Here is a 19,487-nt window from a genome sequence, read left to right as displayed (position 1 = left end):
ATTTGATGTTGCTGTAAGCATTTCCCTTTGGGCTTTGTATGGATTGTTGCTTTTAGTATTCAGTATACAACTACAAAGAAAGTGACTTCTTGTCAACTGAAGTCTGTAACACTTCCAGTTGCCATCATATTTTCATGTAGCACATTCTACTTTGGAATTGTAAAAATCAGAATTTGGTTATTGTAGGTTCAAGAGGGTAATTTTGATGCCAATGCCACCTTCCGTCTTGGGGTGGCATACCACGAAGCAAGCCACGAGGCATTGCGCACGGGAGACACTCTTGTTGGCAGCCCACAGGAACGCACGACAGAGGGCGGAAGGGGTTTTGACGACTGGAGGTGGGGGGGATCATAGCCGCCATCGCATAGTTTGACATGACATCAAGGGCGGCATTTATGAGGACGAGCCGGCCGCCAGCCGAAAGGAGCACCGCTCTCTAGGCCGACAGGTACTTAATTTCCTTTCCCATTTTTAAAATACTTTTTGCTCGGTTACAAGTTGATGTTATTTATGGATTTCATTAAAAAAAAAGCTGGCCTTGGTGATGTTAAGGTTGTTATCTTCAGAGGTGACACTGGATCCATGAGAATATGTTGCTCGAATCTGGATCCCCAATAGAAGCATGAGAATATGTTGTTCGAATATTTGTAGGAGCAGATTTAGACTTTTGTGTGCTTCATGCTTCTTAGGATTTAGAGTTTTGTGAGAAAATTATTAGCCTCTTCAGTCATACAACGATGTTAAAGTTACTTACAAATTGTATATACTATTTAATTGACCGATATATTTTTATTAGTTGCTTGCAAGTTGTTCGTTTAATTTTGATATAGTGTATTTAAACTATTTCAAGCATTGGTGCTCTGTGCTATTTATGTAGCCAAGTAGGTCATCTATATGTGTTATATCTGTTCATGGTAAAAAAATCAAGTATATATTTCAGTACTATTGTCTTGACTTGCCACTTCATTTTGGTTTGGGAAAAAAGTAACCACGACCAGCAAATTCTCCAATTTTCCATATTATAGTCGGAGTAGGTTAAAGTTAACGTACAGCTCAACCACAAAAATAATGTGCCACGAACTGACTTAGGTATTCCATTACTGACAGATTGTCTGATGTTTATTTGCCTATATCTATGCTTCAAGTTACGATGCCCTTTAATCCCTGCTTCTATTGGGGAATGCGTTGACATGTTTCTCTGATTAATATCTCTCTCTTATACTCACCAGGGCCATAGGTCTGTATCAAAGTTCTGTTGAAGTGTATTGCCTTTGGGGTTTCTGAACACCTGTTTCTGGCATGAGGCACAACGAAGCAGTGATTGAGACCTCTGTGAGACCGACTTTGTTCTCTTCCTCATCCGCGTATGCACATCCGGTCTCTCTTTGGAATTTAGCTATTTCCTATTTGAATCGCTTCATTATTTGCTTCAGTTGGTACTGCAGTTTTTTTTCTGAACACACACGTATTGGCCAATGTGGCCACCTGGGAGGTATTCTTTCAGATCCAACTAATGATGCAAATGGCATCAAAAAAGACGGCACATGTATTTCAGGTGGTAATTTAGAGCTTCTATTGTCTTATCATGGGATGAACTGTTGTGTATGATGCACTTCACAGTGTTTCTTCTACCATTATTTTTTTTTGCGAAAGTTTCTTCTACCATTCTGAACATGATTTTCCACCTGATTAGTGTATGATCGAGGTACTGGCAAGGAGTTGTAGAATTATTCTACCACAAATAGATTAGAAATAGGTGCTCTGATGCTCGTGTATATGGGTTAGGATTTCTTCTACTATTGGTAACTTTGACAAGGCAATAGGGAGGGAATATTCACTCTTATGGTGGAAAATTTTGAATAAAAAATTAATCCATGTCAATTAAATGGGGCCAGACGGCATCATATATTCAGGTAAGAAACTAAGGTGGTTCTCAGTTTTGGCTCAGTTAAAGTTCATGGCAATTTTCTTATTTTGCAATTTTCCTGAAGAAACTGGTTTAGAAATCGTTTACATTTGGATATTCCAAGAATCGCTTTATATAACCGTTCATCAACAACTTATAGATGGTACTTGGAAGGTGAACTAGGAAGGAATGGTTACTACAACTGTCTCATAGATTACATGCTTTAGCACCAGGGTCTGGCCTCATAATTTAATTAATCTTCTAATGGTGAATTAGGCATCTCTCTATGTGAAAACCTCTATCACCATGACCTCTGATGCATTTCATCAGCAGCACCTAAGCTGCTTTATTTAGGACTAAAGATTTTGTAAAGGCGTTTAGAAATTGTAACCTTTTTAAAAATCATGACAATGATGATATTATTTTAGAAGCATCTTATGAACTATGCATTAGATGTTGTATTGTATTTAGATGACAATGTTTTTATTTGGTTCATAGCAATGTCATCTGCTCGATTCTAACATAGTAGTGAGAGAGTGGAGATGAGCATGACACACACAAGCGATGTTCTCCCCCTCCGTTCTTTTTGGTAATCTACTTTAATCTCTTCTGTCATTTGGTTCGATGACTTTGTTTGTGGATTCAGTTCGTGATATCAGCAAATATTTTTCTGCCCACCAGGTGCATGTGCAAAGTGACAAGGACAAGGAGAACACAAAAGCTGGTATTGGGTGAGCTAAAATGTTCATATCATATTTGTAGCATTTCATAATACGAGAACTTATCATTCATGATTTTATAAATGTTATTCCAAGCTACCAAATTCTTAGCGAGAGTGCTCATTCATATTATTGTGGGACTGAGCTTTACAAAAGCAATATTCCTCTAACAATACCAATAAAACGACATTTTTTTTAGATTTATAGACTTCAGCTGGTGTTGGGTAACTACGAAGTACAATAAGAGATTGAAAAAAAAGGAGAACCCGTAGCAACGCACGGGCATTCAACTAGTCTATACTATTATATTCGAGTTGAGAATTGTAGATCACTTTTGATATCAAACATTAGAGAAATCTCAACCGTCCAACATCTCTAAAAACATCCATCAAACCCAGCCGTTCTGGATGGAAAACAAATTCAGAATTTATTCCTAAACCCACACACATACTTGTGCTTGGAAAGAACCTATTGTATCCATCACTAGCCATCAATTACCGAAACCAAATTTCTGAAAGAAATTAATTTGATAGAGGCATAGCGCGTCACACAAATGGCAATAAACAAAATCCCCGTGTGCAAAGGAATCCTCCACACAATCATCCATATTTGCATGGAAAGGATGAAATTTCGTCACACATATGGAAGACATCATCAGGGCACAACATAGTGGTTAAATTTAAAAAATGCAATGAATAGGAAGAAAATCAATTATTTTGCTATATCTGCATGTATGCTCAGCAAAATCAATCATCCGGGTGTTTCTTTTTGGTGCAGGCAGCATATGGAAACAGTCGGATGGAAAATTCCAAAACCTAATTCAAAAATACAACAAAGAAAATCTCGACGTTTCGTGAGAACATCCAACCGATGTGATCTGATCACCAGCATAGGGCCCCGCCCTTGCCCTACATGCCAGTTTGACGACTGCGTCCAGGGAAATAAAAATGGGGAAGCCGGCCCACCCATCAGACTTGCGATTGACCTCTGACCCACCGAGTCGCTATTCCGCAGCTCCTTAAATACCCCACTCCATATAGATTTTTTTTTGAAAACCACCCCTCCATATAGTTCAGCCACCTTTTTCGAAAAAATATAGTTCAACCACTATCTCTTTTCGATCCTCGGTCCCCATGTTGCCAGCAGGTGTTACCAACGCGGCCGAGGGCCGAAACAGGACGACAAGCCACACCGCAAACACAAGCATGGAGGAGGAAGCGTTGGAAGCATATGAGGCAGATTATGCTGCCTATAGCAATTGCGGTGGCGCAAGGAAGAGGGTCTCCCCACTGACCTCCGGGATAACCGAGACACACCTTGCGGAGCACTTCTTGGGCGACCCTGTGCTAGACAACAAGGCGGTGAAAGAGTGGTTGAAGCGGTACAAACCTAAGGTGAGATGATTGAAATGATAAATAAGTACTATTCATCCTCTAGTCTAGGGATGGACTCGCTTGGTAAAGTGATTAACCTAATCTTTTAAGCGAAACAAAAGGGGGCCACTTTAGGATAAAAGAGGTTGGTGATAAAGAATGATGGCAATTTTATGCCGAATTTTTTTCATGTAGCTTATTGGTGGAGCTTCCACTCCTAAGGCTTGGTAGTATGTATGGAATAAAAAAATCCTCATAACTTGAACTTTCTATTTTTGGTAGAGACGAATAATATCGACGTAGTTGTGACATGACCGAAAAACCCATAGATAAATAAGGAGGAGCAAAATGGAAGGAAAAGGATTTTGGGTCTACATATTTGTTATGAGGTCTTAAGAACCGTACTAGAAAAAATAACTACCATAATTGAGAAATAAATAATCTATTTAAAACCGTAGCAGGCACGGACATTCAACTAGTTACTTGTAAATTTACAATCAAATATGAAAACAAGAACATGAAAGCCCAGCATATATGGGCTTGTGTTAAGCTATGTTTTGGTCCACCAGCAGTCTTCAAGTTCTCGCCAAGGCCCAACAACAATCCTTTCCGTCTTCCTTCCGTTGTCGACGGTGTCATAGAACAACTCTCTCCGCCGCCACCGAAGCTCCAAGGTAATCCAATCCAGATCTTCCTTCCTCGCCGATCCGTCCGCTCTCGCTACTCGGCAGAGAACTCATAGCAGTTTCTTCCAATTTCTCCGTCGGAATTGTTCGCGCAGGGATTCACGAGGAGGAGGAGGAGGAGCGTCGTCGGCGATGCCGGATCCTAACCTGGACGATCTGCTCCTGCAGGCCGCGGGGCGGACCGTGGGGAAGGGCAGCCAGTCCCGGCAGCCCAACCAGCGCTGGCAGCAGCCTGGCCGCCGCGCGGGGGGCTCCTACTCGGGCGGGAGCGGCTCCGATGGCTCCGACGACGGCGACTCCGACTCGGACGTCGCGCCCAGCCACCCGCGCAAGCGCCTGCCGCCGGGCTCGCAGGTGCCGCTCAAGAAGAGGCACCAGACGGAGAAGGGCGCGGGCAGGGGAGGCTACGACGACGAGGACCTCGACGACGAGGGCAGACGGAGCGGGGGCGAGGACTCCGACAGCGCGCCGTCCGTCGGGAGCGACCTGTACAAGGACGACGACGACAAGGAGCAGCTGGAGAACATGACGGAGCTGCAGAGGGAGATGATCCTCGCGGAGCGGAGCACCAGGATCGACGACTACAAGCTCAAGAAGCTGGCACGGGCCTCCTCCTCCAAGACGGAGAAGGCCCGCAAGGACAGCCCTCCCCCGCCGCTCAGCCGCTCACGCGCCTCCACCAGGACCGACAGGTCCGCCACCAAGAGCGCCCTCGACGAGCTTCGGGCCAAGAGGATGAGGCAGCAAGATCCGGAGGGGTACCGCAACAGGTTCAAGGATCTCGTCGCCAAGCCCGGCTCGCCTACTAGGCGCAGGGCTGGGAGCCCCCCCAGCGATGGTAGCAATGAGAGGACCAATGGCCATGGAGGGGCTGCTGATGATAGTCGGGAAGATGAGTTTGACGAATCGCCGAGCAGGCTTGACCCTCTCAAGTTTGATGATGTCAAGAGCATAACCCTTCGGAGGTCGAAGCTGGTGAAATGGTTCATGGAACCCTTCTTTGAGGAGCTTGTAGCTGGGTGCTTTGTGCGGCTTGGGATCGGCAAGACGAAAAATGGCACCCCAAAGTACAGGCTGTGCATTGTTAGGAACGTGGATGCGAGTGACCCAGATCGCAAGTACAAGCTCGAGAGTTACACTACATGCAAGTATCTCAATGTTGTATGGGATAACGAAGCCAATGCTGCTCGGTGGCAGATGGCCCAGGTCTCTGATTCTCCGGTCCTCGAAGAAGAGTTCAAGGAGTGGCTTCAAGAGGCTGAAAAGAATGGTGTGCGCATACCAACTCGGCAGGAAGTGCTGGAGAAGAAAGAAGGCATTAAGGAGGCCTACAACTACGTGTATTCAGCGGATACTGTACAAAAGATGCTGCAAGCGAAGAAATCAGCTGTGAGACGCCCCATGAATGTTGCTGCTGAGAAGGATAGGTTGAGGGATCAGTTGGAGATGGCCCTGGTCCGGAGGGATGATGCAGAAGCAGAAAGGATCCGAGCAAAGCTGAATCAGCTGCAGAAGATCGCGCAGCCATTGTCAACTAATGAGAAGGCAGCAAAGTTGGAGGAGATGAACAGGAAGAACCGTGCTGAGAATTTCAAGAATGCATCAGAAATGAAAGCTGTCAATACAGGTCTGAAGGCTGGAGAGGCTGGTTATGATCCTTTCTCAAGGAGGTGGACAAGATCGCGGAATTATTTTGCGGGAAAGCCGGGAGGAGAAGCAGAAGGAGATAATCCTGAAGCCGCCAATGGGAACGATGGTAATGTAATGGCTGACAAGGAAGATGTGAAGAGTGGGGTGCGAGTTGGTACAGTAGTCACAGCTTCAGCTCTAGTGGCAGCAGCTGAAGCTGGGAAGCTGGTTGATACAAATGCACCTTTGGATCTCGGGACAGAAACGAATCCACTGCATAATTTCGAACTTCCGATATCACTGGCTGTTCTGCAAGAGTATGGTGGGCCCAAAGGTCTGTTTGAAGGATACATGGCGAGGAAGCAGAAGATAGAAGCGACTATGGGTTACAAGATCCCCGACAATGATGGAAGGAGGCATGCGTTAACTCTCTCCGTGAGCGACTACAAGAGGCGACGTGGTCTCCTCTGAAGGATTATCTTTTTTGGCTGCTCGATGAATTTATCTGTACCCCTGGCAACAACTCTTCTGCATCAACGTGACAAACTGTCCAGACTAGTCGCATTTTAGCTTACTTTCTCTGAAGTAATACGGAGACAAGCAGATTGCACGTTTATTTTCATAATTACATAGACCTGTATGTCTGATAGTGTTGACATTTCACGTTTCTTGCGGCAATGGCATTTCGTGTTTATACTTTTGGATTGCATCAGCTCTTTTGAATCGTATCTGTTGTTGCTCTTACATAGTGCCAGGTGGAAATATTCTATTTCTGTATATTTGCCATGCCTTTTCTAGTCTGTAGATTGGTTCAATTGTTATTTTGGTCAAATCCAGTAGTGATTTCGATGTATTTCTCAGCTGGCGTTGATATTCTTAGTCTTGTGCGGCTCAAAGCAGTTGTAACTCAGTGGCCCTGATGTATTACGGTTTATATGCATATGAAATGATGAAATGACTGTTATATTTGTATCACATACATATATATTCAGGTGTTGGTAAATAAAACAGCAAAAAGACATTTCTTGGTTGAACATCAAATTCTTGGTATGGGCCTGAACGTAGTGCTGCATCCTTGCACGGTACATAATGTACCATTTACAAAGGAGGCACACAAATCAAAGAACACCGTACGAAATAAAAAAATACAAGCTGCGGATGCCTCAGAAAAGAAAAGGGAGAAAAGGCCCAAACCACTAATTCCAAGAAGCAGGTCATTATGCCTTTCATGCAGTTTAGAAACCATGGTAGCTCTTATTCATATCAGATAACGCTGGTTCTGCTATGTTTGTCATTATTACAAAGCTCCAATGTCAAAAGATTAAACAGTACAATGTTAGCACTTGATCCGGCGTTAGTCGTTCTTTGCTTTCATGAACTTCTTGATGATGCCCATCATCTCACTTCCAGGGAATCGCCCAAGGCAGCCCCTCGCAGCAGCAATCTCCGTGTACTCGCACACAGTATCGCCGCTAAAAGCTTTACACTCAGCAGGCTTGCATTCTGCTGGTTCTGAACTATCAGTTAAATCTTCTCCAGATTTAACCGAAGGCAGCGGGAAATCATCAAGGGGGGTGTTCATTACATTGTCCTCCCCAATGGCTCCCACAAAATCTCTCAGCCGGCATATAGCAAACGGGACAGGTTCGAAGCTATGGTCACCGTACTCAACAGGAGTAGAGTGGTCTCCAGTGACGCAGAGGAAGTATTGGTAGTGCCCTGACTTCTCAGCTTCCCACAGGAGCCTTGCAAGCTGACCAATAGCCCGGTCGACAGCTTCCAGACCTCGCACCTTTAATTTGACAGCCTTGTCATGGCCAGCATCGTCAATAGCCTGTGTTGGCATCATAAAATGAACTATCAGCATCACGTTAATGCTAGCTTTAAAGAGAGCATGGATTGTGGTTTAACCTTGATGTGCAAGAACCCAAAGTCGTATCCATTTTCTCTACCGCCTTTATATTCATCCTCTCCAGGCACAAAAACACGAGGTGGTGTGTCCAGAGGAGCAGAGAGTGCCTTGGCTATAGCTTTTGCCTTGGAAGTTAAGAGAGTTCGATAATCTCCGGTTGCTCCAGGTGCTTCAAGGATATCAATGCCCAACGACAGCCCCAGCCCGGCTATGATCTTGGTAGGAGCTACCATGCATGGTGCGAGTCCATGCTTGGTTTCAAAGGGAGGTACCTAGTATAGCCACATGCCACTTCACTTCATTAGAAAGGAAGTCTAGTGCATCAAGTTACAGTAGGGAGAAAACATGTTATATCTTAAGCAGGAACTCTTAACCAGGAACTTCTCTTATGCTTGCACCAGAAAATTTCAATAAATTTGTAACAGCCAATGCAGATGTTGACCAAAATTGTGTTTCTATTTGTATTATGATATAATATATTATTACCGAGGATTCTTAAAAATATTTATACCTGCAATTTCTCGCTTCAAGGGAATTAGTGCAGTAACGTTGATATTCTTAGAAGTAAATAAAAGCTGTAGGAAAATTGAACAAGGCAAGACTCCCTAAGCTTAAGTTGGTGAAAATCCAGCATTAGAACATGAGAAACAAAATCTGGATATGCTCGTTTTTTTTTGGATTGGAAAACACAGTACACGAAGCGAGAGCACAGTGCAATTTTTTCCAGACCTATCTTCTACATTGATATTGCTACCTCTAGAGGGTTGCAGAAATAAAGAATTAGCCATATGCCACTTCACTTCATTAGAAAGGAAGTCTAGTGCATCAAGTTACAGCAGGGAGAAAACATGTTATATCTTAACAAGGAACTCTCGTGTGCTTTAGATGGGAACTCTTATGCTTGCACCAGAAAATATCAATAAATTTGGAACAGCCAGTGCAGATGTTGACCAAAATTGTGTTCCTATCTGTATTATGATAGTATATATTATTACCGAGGATTCTTAAAAATATATATACCTGCAATCTCTCGCTGCAAGGCAATTAATGCAGTAACATTGATATTGTTAGAAGTAAACAAAAGTTGTAGGAAAATTGAACAAGGTAAAAATCCAACAATAGAACTTGAGAAACAGATCTGGATTATGCTCGATTTTTTTTGTGATTGGAAAACACAGTACACGAAGCGAGAGCACAGTGCAATTTTTTCCAGACCTATCTTCTACATTGATATTGCTACCTCTAGAGGGTTGCAGAAATAAAGAATTAGCCATATGCCACTTCACTTCATTAGAAAGGAAGTCTAGTGCATCAAGTTACAGTAGGGAGAAAACATGTTATATCTTAATCAGGAACTCTTGTGTGCTTTAGATGGGAACTCTTATGCTTGCACCAGAAAATATCAATAAATTTGGAACAGCCAGTGCAGATGTTGACCAAAAATGATAGTATATATTATTACCGAGGATTCTTAAAAATATATATACCTGCAATCTCTCGCTGCAAGGCAATTATTGCAGTAACATTGATATTGTTAGAAGTAAACAAAAGCTGTAGGAAAATTGAACAAGGCAAGACTCCCTAAGCTTAAGTTGGTAAAAATCCAACATTAGAACTTGAGAAACAGATCTGGATTATGCTCGATTTTTTTTGGGATTGGAAAACATAGTACACGAAGCGAGAGCACAGTGCAGTTTTTTTCCAGACCTATCTTTCATATTGATATTGCTACCTCCAGAGGGTTGCAGAAATAAAAGAATTAGGAAATGCGAGACAGGCAATGGGTCCACTAACCTCAATCCTAATACCACAGCCTCGCAATAGCACAACATTAGCAATATTCTTCCCCTCAGCTGCACGCTTCGCATTGATGGGTTGAGAAACCAGTATACGTGTGATCTCCTTAGAAAGCTCATTAACCACATCCGCGGTGTTTTTAGCTTCTTCTGAATCGTCCAAAGGTTGAGCCTTGAGATGCAAGCGGTTGTCCTTCAACGGGTCAGTTCCGGAAATGTTTCCGCTCAGCCTTGGCCCTTTCACAACCACACCACATCTATGCTCAGTAGCGTACCTGTAGAAAAGATGTGTAAATTATGGTAAATAGCTAAACAGTAATAGCACACTAAGGCAGGCTCAGCATGAATAAGTGGCCCACCTGACTCTCACTTCGTATCCGGGAAACGATGGGAGCGTCATCCCATCTAATGCAGCACAGAGGATTGGGCCTTCCTCCTCGAAGTGCCTATCCGCCCTCCTGCTGACGATAACCCCCGTGCTTTCATCCAGTGTAGCAAAGTTCGACTGCGTGCGATATTGTGCGCATAATTCAGAAAAGGGATACAACGCATTCATCAGGTAAGACATACTGCATGGATTAGAAAAAAATGCCAGCATATGACTTGGGCCATAATGTTAAATTCCAACAAGACAGAGCTCCAATTTAGTATTGCAATTACTAGACCACTCTATGATCTGAGCAGCCATTTTGCAACTAATTAGAAATATTCTATGAAACTAATTGGAGATACTTTAGCACAAGGGTGAACTGAAGCCGATCTACCATTACAAGAAGTAAGAAATGTTGTAATCTAGTGTAGGTAGAACCGGACCTTGAAGGCGATGTCGCCGGGGGCCATGGCCAGGCCGGCGCCCATGGACTCGAACGCGCCGCGGCCGCGGTAGTACACCCGCGGGTCATACCCCAGGAGGGAGAGGTGCGCCGTGTCGCTGCCGCAGGCGAGCCCCGGCTCCACGGGGTCCATGAGGCCGACCACCCCGGCCGACGCCACCGCGTCCAGCTGCGGCGCCGCCGCCGCCTCCAGCGGCGTCCGCCCCCCCAGCGACGGGATGGTCACGTCCCCGATCCCGTCCACCAGCACGAACGCCACCCTGCTCCTAGCCCCCGCCGCCATCGCCGCCGCTCTCTTCTCTGCTTTTCCCCTCCTCTCCTTGCTGCCGCGGCGAGCAGCTTAGCGGCGAGCGGGTCGGACCACGTACTGTCGGACTCGGAAGTCGGATCCCGACCCAGACCCGGTCGGTTCTCCCGTTACAAGGACCGACCGAGCCGGAACGCGTCCGCCCCAAATCTCCAAACGCTTGGCGCTCGCTTCGCCTTCGCTCGCCTCTCCCCCTGCCCCTCGCCGCCGGCGATCGCCGGGATCCTCCGCCGAGAGCCGTAGATCCCTCCGCGACGGAATACGGCTCATCCCGCGTCTCCCTGTGCCTCTCGCTCGTTTTCTGCGCACTCCTCTACCCGCGGAATTTCGCATGTGACGAGCGAACGAGCTTGCGCGGGGGAGTTGGCGCCTCCGGCGGCAGCGGGCCGCCGGTTGATACATCCCGATTCTGCGCGCATTCTCGAGGGCTCGGCGGCCTCCAGGAATTCGGCTGTTGCAGGTGAGACACCTGTAAAATCAAAAGCAACTTCCTGTCCTGGTTTTTACCGGGTCTATTCGCCAATTTTTTAGCCGTAGAATCGATCCGAGTCTGTGATTGTTGTCGTCGAGGCACGCACTCGCGAAACAGATTTGTATTTCTCGGAGGTGTTTTTCCGGATTTTGATCTCAATCTTGAAATGCGTCAGGGACCGTAGTGGAAAGATGATATACCTATGTGATAGTCAGATTCTCACGCTGTACTGGTTGCTGTGCACTTATTGTCGTTTAAAGCGCTGAGTGTGGTTTGATCTGAATGTAGGAGAGGATTTAATGGTTGGGGGATCATATTTGCATTCACATTTTAGGATTTTCCATTAAATTTCTGCAATGTGGGATGCTGGAATGGGATGCCAATGTAATACCAGTGTCATTCTAGGCTTATTTTTAATTTTTCGGTTTTAATCTCAGGAGTGTGAAAAGATTGAGGCCACACTTGCAATTGGAACTTATGACAACACTGGGTGACTAGTTGGCCCAAGGGACATGTGTTACCATAGTTTACTACTGGAGCATTGAGCTAACACTTAACAGCACTAGGTTCCTAATGGAATCACGAACCACAGTTTCATGGCGGTACCTAGAGAACTTGGAGTTTGAATTGTCAGACTAGGTGTCTGATTTTTTTAATTCGCTGTTTCACTTTTGGAATTTAGGATTACATTTTCTTTTGTAACTGGTCAGTAGCTGAGATGAGTGACATGTTGAACCATGGGCTGATACTTTTGGTCCTAAATGTTTGCATGTATTAGTTTCTTTCAAGTCATGAAATGCAAGCTGAAGCATGCAGAATTGATGCGCTGGCTAGGGCGCATCCTGTATCTGCCCATAGGATTTATTCATAAATCAGTGGCACATGCCCACATTGGGCACCACATACTGGCGACAAATGTGTACCTTATTCTCCATGGATAGGCTAAATGCTGGACACAAAATGATCATGTATATAATCAAACAACAAGTCTTGAATTAGCTTACCCGCATTTTTTTTTGAACTAGCTAATGCATTGCAAACTTTCTTTCAACATGACATGACCCAAGACCAACTTTAGATGTCTGTATAATTTAATTTATCCTGTGGATTTGGTTGTAATGTAGGTTGCTATTCCAAAATGGTTTGCATGGCTGGACATTTTAAAATGGCTTCTGTGCTGAAGCTTGTGATGATGGAAAACCATGCTACACCAGGTAAACCATGACAAATGAATTAACTCAGTGTGAGCTTCCCTTTAGTTTATTCCAGAGATTTGGTTAGTGGATCCTTGAAACCTATATCCACGAGAGTAAAACGAAGAATATTTGTATTACTATTATGAAAAAATCATGATGCCTTTACAGTTTTCTCTTAGTTGCGAGAATGTTGATTTGCTTGACGAACACCTATAGTTTGTATGCTTATTATGTGCAATGATCTTAGACATTTCACCATCTGCATGCAAGGTTTAAAATGTCACTGTTTTGTCACATGTAGACAACTGAATTGTACACATTTCATTCCTGGATGTTTTACCCGTAGCTTTTGTCAGAGAACAAACTTAAAGGTTCTTGGTTAGCAAATAGCATATAACTTATACCTTACGGGTGTTTGAGGTCGAAAATAAACGCTGCCACCTGACCTTTTGACAGATGAGGTGATCAATGAGAAGAGTGCTTCACATATCCTACACAAGCAACTTCTAGGTGCACATGAACCAAATTTACTTGATGAGGATGGTATGTTCTTCCCATTTCTTGAACCAGCAGATCACAGACTCAAACACTCCTTTTAGAACTGTTCCCTGTCTTTACCGGTGGTGCTACTTTTCCTAGGAACAATTGTTGTCGGTATTGTCTGATTTGTACTCCCTCCTTGGCATAATATAGTGTGCATTGGTTTCTGCAAAAGTCAAACTGTAGTAACTTTGACCAAGTTTATTGAGAAAATTATTTATATCTAGAACATCGAATGTATACCATAGTAAAATATACTTCATGATGTTTCTAGTGGTATTGATATGATATTCTAAATGTTTTTATTTTTTTGTATAAACTTGGTCAATGTTTGCACGGTTTGACTTTGAAAAAACCTAATGCGCACTATATTTCGGCATAGAGGGGGTATATTCTTTCTTGGAAATGTAACTTATTTATCAGTTTTTTCACAATTTTTTCTTGGCTCATGTACTATTAGGTCATGTTTGTGGCACGGTGCTATCATCATAGTTTACACTATAAAGTTATCAGTTGATGCCACCATTTATCATTTAGTTATGTGCAGATATGCATATATTTGGATCAAAACCTATGGCTGATCCACTGGATCTGGTAACTTTTCATTGAACCCTATATTACCCCTTCTCTGTTCTTTTCTTCCAGTTTGAACTGACATCTTATATTGAAGGTCTGCTGCGATACATGCCAGAAGCCTGTTAAGGTCAGCCAGTATGCACCTCATGCAGGTAATGTTCAACACGTTACACAAAACATTATTTTGGTGTAAGTTTCTTCATATTCATCCTGAGTAATCATTATTTAGGTTGACTCCAGGCTAGTTAGTATATAAACTACATAATGTGCAGCGTGTATATGTAAAAGACCCCAAGCTGTTATTATGTCATCATTTGAGTTCATCAATGAATAGTTGATTACTGATACACAATTATTCAAGGCGTACTTTTTTTTATTGAAAGATGACCTACACCCACAATGGTGTATCTTGTTCTTAGAGCAGCAGCATTTGTTTGCTATTTGCTACATTGGCTTACACTACCATTCTATTATTCATTGCACAACTGGCCAATAAAGTTAATAACATGGAGTGTGTTTTGTAGTCATCGTAAAAGTAATTTATTTTTCTGGTATGAAGCTATAGTCATTATATTCTTAGATTAAGATAAGTGCAGAGGCAGTAATAATCGCCATGTTATATACCAATTTTTTTACATTTCACAGTTCAGGATTTAATATTTGTTCAAACCTTGTTACTCATTTTCTAAGTGTGACTTAAATTAATTAAGGAAGGGGCATTTTTGCACCCTGGAGCATGCTCCCGGTTTTTGAAATGACTTGTAAATGTAGTTTAAAACGTTAAAAAATTCTGAACAACAAATTGACGCATACATGTCGACATTCTATGTGTTCATAAATTCGTTTCGCGGAAAACCGACATTTTTGTATTGTGTACAAAAAGGACAAAATTTGGTGCTTAAAAAAAACTTTTCATGGTACATTTCTTTATCTTTTTTACACAGGACCAAAAAATGTCAATTTTCTGCGAGACTGCGCGTGTGCACATATAATGTCGACGTATACGCACCAAATTTTTGTTCAGAGTTTTTTTGACATCTTAAAATGTTTTTCTGGGTAGCAAGAGCATATGCTTCCAAGTTCAAAAGTGGGTTTCCGATTAATTTACACTTCCCATATGATTTTACCAGGCAATTGTTCTGAAAACTCATAGATATTTGACTTCTGCAGAGAGGTGTAGCTCAAGGATGGTAAACCCAAACGATTCAATGGGTGTAGAAGACAATACTGACCCTATGAAGCCTCCAAAGAAGGGCAGAAAAATAAAGCTGATAAGCAATGGAAGTATCCAATTTAATATCTTATAGGGAACAGCTTGACTCTTGTTTGTTTACCCTGAACGTCTATATAGTAAATTCTGCTAGATGCATTCTCTATATTGGATGTTTTCCTTTATATTCATTTCTTGTTAAATGGATTTCCATTGAATGTTTTGCTGCCTTGACATCTGATAGATAAAAAGGTGTATATAAAAGTGAAAGCAAAGTCTCAATCTGAAAATAAGAACAATGTCAATGACTTCAATTTGACCAATGGAAACATGAACAAGCCTTTAAGTTCTACTGCTGACCAAAGTAAGTGGTACATTCTTTCTAATTAATTCAATTTGGGGAGTTGTTTATTCTACTTTCTTTGTTATATTGAATTGTTTCTTGAAACATTTTATCTGTTATATGTAATTCTTTAACGCCATTGTTGGTATTGCCAGTAACACCAACAAGTTTGTTATCATTAGCTTGTGATCCTCAATGATATAAATTTTTAGGCCCACTTTTGAATGCATCGGAATTACATGTGTTTTGACTCTCGTATCTGTATTTATTGAAACAACATAAGTTGTGGCTTCACTGTCAGGATAGATGTAGCTCTATGATGGTTGTGGCAAGTACTAACTTTTTGGTCAGGTTTTTATCGTGCTATGACACATTTTGTGCTTCTTTGTTTTATAGGGTTGAAAGCTGCCATCAGTTGCCCTGAAAGTCGCTTTCGAGGTACCAAGTGCCTTTCATTGTGCTCATTTCCCCTCTATAGTGTGTTGGTTTCCAAGTGCAAACATTACTTCTCATCCTCTTATATGTCCTAAGTTGATAATCATATTTTCAGTCCAGTTTATTCCAGCAAATTAGATTTTGACAAATGTCCATCAGCAAATTGTTGATTTTGTGATCTCTCAGAAAATGTTATTTCTTCTGGGGTTTAAACTAACAAATGCAGCAATCAATTGTTGAGCAATGCTAATGTTCTTAATTGTAGTGAAACATAGTTGAATCATCAATAATGTGAGCTCCTACACGGATGCCCATCCAACAGCTTATTGTTGGGTGGGGTTTCCAGTTTCAGACACTATGTTGACGTGGATGTTGGTTTGTTAGTGATCAATTCTGCATCATCACCAAATATAATCTTTTTCTTTCACTTCTTCAAATTGTTAGGGAAGTGCATTAGAATATACATGAAATATATAAGACTCTAGAATAATATATAAGTAAAATATACGAGACTATTTTTCACAGGAAAAAACTAACATGCTAAACTTTTGAACAAAATATACATGAAGGATCTGCATGATGATCTTGGAAACCGCAGTTTCTTATTCTGGTCCTATATGATTTCACATTGGCATGAGTGTAACTCGCACCCTTGGCGAGTTGGTGGAACCAATAACCTAGCAAATGAGAAGTTTCTCCCTTCCATGTTAAGGCTAACATTTGCACTCAGTTTGTGCATATTAAAACATATGTAGGTTCTGCTCTTCTAAAAGGAGCGTTCGCTCTCACAATTCACTCTTCATGCACGAAACAATCAAAATTTCACTGCTTAGCTTTCCAGTAAAAATCTTTAGCATTCTAATTTTCATCTAGTGTTGTACTTGTGTATTTCCAAATATTGTTCTTGTTTCACCATACTACTTTAGGTTTCTCTGCAGTGTTACTTCTTATGAGATGGTGTTCTGATTTCTTCATTTAATTTATCAGATGTGCCAGCTCCTCTTGCCACAAAAATGTACCATTCACAGGGCAACTACCGGCTTCGATTCGAGCTTGGTCAGCTTTACCGTGAATCATGCACAGAGCAGTCACAGAACTATGCAAGTGGCACAAGCTCGTCACAGGTTAACGGGTTGATACCGTGTGATCATTCAGTATTACATGGTTCTGGTAATTCAGTAACAGATGGTGCTCCGAACAACTTTAAACCTAAAACAAAGGTTTGATTCCCTCTTGTGATCATAGGTACACAATCTTAACATCTTATTTTACTGAGTGGTGCATGTTCCACAGCATCTGGATCAGCTTCCTGCAACCACATCTGAATTGTGCTCAGGAATCCCTCAGCAATTATCAGCAAGCAGGCCAAGCCGTCTGCAGGCAACCCAATCTCAAAGAGCGGATACCCAAGTATCTGCAGTTAGAAATGAATCTGCAAGAAGCAGATCCAACAAAGCGGCAGTTCCGTCTTCAAAAAGCACAGGTTGGAGTACTTCTTTTCTCTTTCCTGTAAAATACAAATTGGCCATATACGACGGTGCTGAATGAGTAATTAATTTCTCCTTGCTAATAGCTCTTCTTCTGTACATCTTCTGGTAGTTTTACTCCTGAAATGAATATAGGAAACACTTAAAGTAGAGGTAAACATCACATAATTTGCAATCCAAAGTCCATAGAAAATAATTTCTGGCATTTATTTTTGCTGCAGTTGTCCAACAGTTAAGCAAACTGTTTTCCTTTAAGAAAGCAGCAAACTGACACTTATTATGCTTTAGTTCTAATATAAACTGAGAGCAATTCATCTGTGTGATATAATTATACTGGAGGGTTCTGTTACCTGGAGAAACAAAGTGAGGTGTGATTATATGATCTTACTTCTTGATTTCTCTTCTCTAGGTAAAAAGAAGACGCAGCAGCAACTGTTACCTGAAATCAGATCCTCATTAGAGTAATCCATTGATTGGTACTGACCTTTGACTTGATTTGCCACTAATTTTGAACCTTAAATGATGCATGGTTTGGCACTCAACAAAGGCTAATCTTGTATTGATTTCGCAGGTAGTTCATTGGTATAGCGACTCCATCGGTCAAAAGTAGTATTGCATTTTGTTCATTTCATATATGAAAATTTTGCATTAGTTGGAATGACTTTCGGACCGAACGATCTGATTGCAAGGTCATTTTGGTAAGTCCATCTCCGGAATTCAGTCCATAGGTAGTTTTGCATATATAACTCAGCTTGATTTCATCTGTTTTTCTTTGCAGGTTCACTGACTCTTGGTTGAAGCTAACAACCACCTTGCAGTTCTACCCCTGGTGATGCAACGATGTGTAGATATCACAATGCAAAGTTCTTATGTTATGGGCTCCCTTAGAACGAATGACATGATGCATGTTCCCTGTAGTAAAATTATAATTTAACTGTTGCCATTACTTTTGTTCTGTTCTTCAAAAGTATACCTGGGGGCAGGGGGTGTTTGGATCCGGGGCGTTTTTGTAGGGATTTTTGGTAATTAGTCTTGATCTCACCCTAATGCTGAAGCTCCTCAGAAAAATACATCTAATCCAAACACTTTATTCCAAAAATATCAAGAGCTAAAATATTGAGTTTTGAAAGAGAAAATGATATAGAGTTTTCCAAGAAAAATATATGACATCAACAGATTTGTTCCTTCATGCATCTTCTTTGCTCTGCCTTGAATCCTATCCTCATCATGCAACCACTGCTTGGGATTTCAACCCTTTTTTTCTTAATTATAACCATAACTATTTGAGTGAAGTGCATATGGTTCTCATTTTGAACAATAAAATAAAGTCTGATCTATTTGTTGTGGTAGACACCATAGATCAAGGGCATGGTGTGGCGCCAAATGATAATGGCGCTTCCTATAATTGAAAAAATAGAACCAACACAAGGATCTGAGGATGATAATGGTAATGCTTTTCGTAAGTTATGGATTAAGTACTGCCATTTGTTACTCAGTGTGATTGCAATGAATTAGTTCGATCGTACTGTGATTGTAAACATTTGAGTTGGTCCTAGATTACTTAGGGTGATATTGTTTGTTTGTAAGCTCACCAATTCTCAGAAGATGTGACAAACATAGAATGAAGGCCATCAAACATGGTGCCATTGCATTTGTTGGGCCAAGTATCCCTCAATGTAGGGTGTGTTTGGTAGGTCGGGTCTACCCAGAAAATCTCCTCCCAACTGAGAATTTTAGGCCGCTCCACGACGCCCGGCCTGCGCGCCGCCTCCACGACGCCGGCCTGCGCGCCGCCTCCACGACGCCGTCCTGCGTGCCGCTTCCTCGCCGGCCTGCACCGCCTCCCCAACTCCGGCCTGCGCCGCCGCTCCACTGACGAGCTCCGCCACGAGACGGACGAGCTCCGGCCACTCCGCTGGTGAGCTCCAGCCACGAGACGACGAGCTCCGGCCACTCCACTGACGAGCTCCGGCTCAAGACGGGCGAGCTCCGGCCACGGCGAGGGCCAGCTCTGCCACGGCCAAAGTCCAGCGCCGCCACGGCCGGCCGAGGACCCGATTGCTTTTA

The 19,487-nt window shown here is 42.5% G+C and overlaps 3 protein-coding genes across 3 annotated transcripts; 2 read left to right on the top strand and 1 right to left on the bottom strand.

The window, feature by feature from the left end:
• The first annotated feature begins 4,578 nt into the window (after positions 1-4,578).
• Positions 4,579-7,009, top strand: LOC124653200 (protein RTF1 homolog). The gene is made up of 2 exons (XM_047192268.1): positions 4,579-4,672; positions 4,780-7,009. Exon 2 carries the CDS (start codon positions 4,817-4,819, stop codon positions 6,782-6,784), a length of 1,968 nt encoding a protein of 655 aa, XP_047048224.1. The 5' UTR covers positions 4,579-4,672; positions 4,780-4,816; the 3' UTR covers positions 6,785-7,009.
• A 504-nt stretch (positions 7,010-7,513) lies between these two features.
• On the bottom strand, positions 7,514-11,152 carry LOC124652560 (probable 2,3-bisphosphoglycerate-independent phosphoglycerate mutase). Its single transcript, XM_047191593.1, has 5 exons — positions 10,835-11,152; positions 10,381-10,526; positions 10,020-10,296; positions 8,225-8,497; positions 7,514-8,147 (listed from the first exon to the last, which is right to left on the bottom strand). Exons 1-5 carry the CDS (start codon positions 11,135-11,137, stop codon positions 7,668-7,670), a joined length of 1,479 nt encoding a protein of 492 aa, XP_047047549.1. The 5' UTR covers positions 11,138-11,152; the 3' UTR covers positions 7,514-7,667.
• Positions 11,153-11,520: 368 nt separating this feature from the next.
• Positions 11,521-18,363, top strand: LOC124653321. Its single transcript, XM_047192391.1, has 13 exons — positions 11,521-11,621; positions 12,758-12,847; positions 13,286-13,372; positions 13,917-13,963; positions 14,040-14,097; positions 15,116-15,229; positions 15,400-15,519; positions 15,895-15,936; positions 16,921-17,153; positions 17,227-17,416; positions 17,830-17,896; positions 17,992-18,118; positions 18,199-18,363. Exons 2-11 carry the CDS (start codon positions 12,772-12,774, stop codon positions 17,883-17,885), a joined length of 1,023 nt encoding a protein of 340 aa, XP_047048347.1. The 5' UTR covers positions 11,521-11,621; positions 12,758-12,771; the 3' UTR covers positions 17,886-17,896; positions 17,992-18,118; positions 18,199-18,363.
• The last annotated feature ends 1,124 nt before the right edge of the window (positions 18,364-19,487 follow it).

The sequence above is a fragment of the Lolium rigidum genome, chromosome 5, assembly GCF_022539505.1.
Source record: "Lolium rigidum isolate FL_2022 chromosome 5, APGP_CSIRO_Lrig_0.1, whole genome shotgun sequence".
NCBI lineage: Eukaryota > Viridiplantae > Streptophyta > Magnoliopsida > Poales > Poaceae > Lolium > Lolium rigidum.
The sequence above is the reverse complement of the archived record's forward strand: the minus strand, read 5'-3'. Positions and strand labels throughout refer to the sequence as shown.

Bases quoted from the DNA above. Each gene is read 5' to 3' on its own strand.
- LOC124653200 (XM_047192268.1), top strand. From the start codon at position 4,817: ATGCCGGATCCTAACCTGGACGATCTGCTCCTGCAGGCCGCGGGGCGG.
- LOC124652560 (XM_047191593.1), bottom strand. From the start codon at position 11,137: ATGGCGGCGGGGGCTAGGAGCAGGGTGGCGTTCGTGCTGGTGGACGGG. The intron at 10,527-10,834 runs GTCCGGTTCTAC...TATCGCACGCAG, and splicing joins CCGGCGACATCGCCTTCAAG to TCGAACTTTGCTACACTGGA. The intron at 8,498-10,019 runs GTTAGTGGACCC...TGGCTATACTAG, and splicing joins GCTGTGGTATTAGGATTGAG to GTACCTCCCTTTGAAACCAA.
- LOC124653321 (XM_047192391.1), top strand. From the start codon at position 12,772: ATGGTTTGCATGGCTGGACATTTTAAAATGGCTTCTGTGCTGAAGCTT. The intron at 15,937-16,920 runs GTACCAAGTGCC...TTAATTTATCAG, and splicing joins CCCTGAAAGTCGCTTTCGAG to ATGTGCCAGCTCCTCTTGCC. The intron at 17,154-17,226 runs GTTTGATTCCCT...CATGTTCCACAG, and splicing joins ACTTTAAACCTAAAACAAAG to CATCTGGATCAGCTTCCTGC.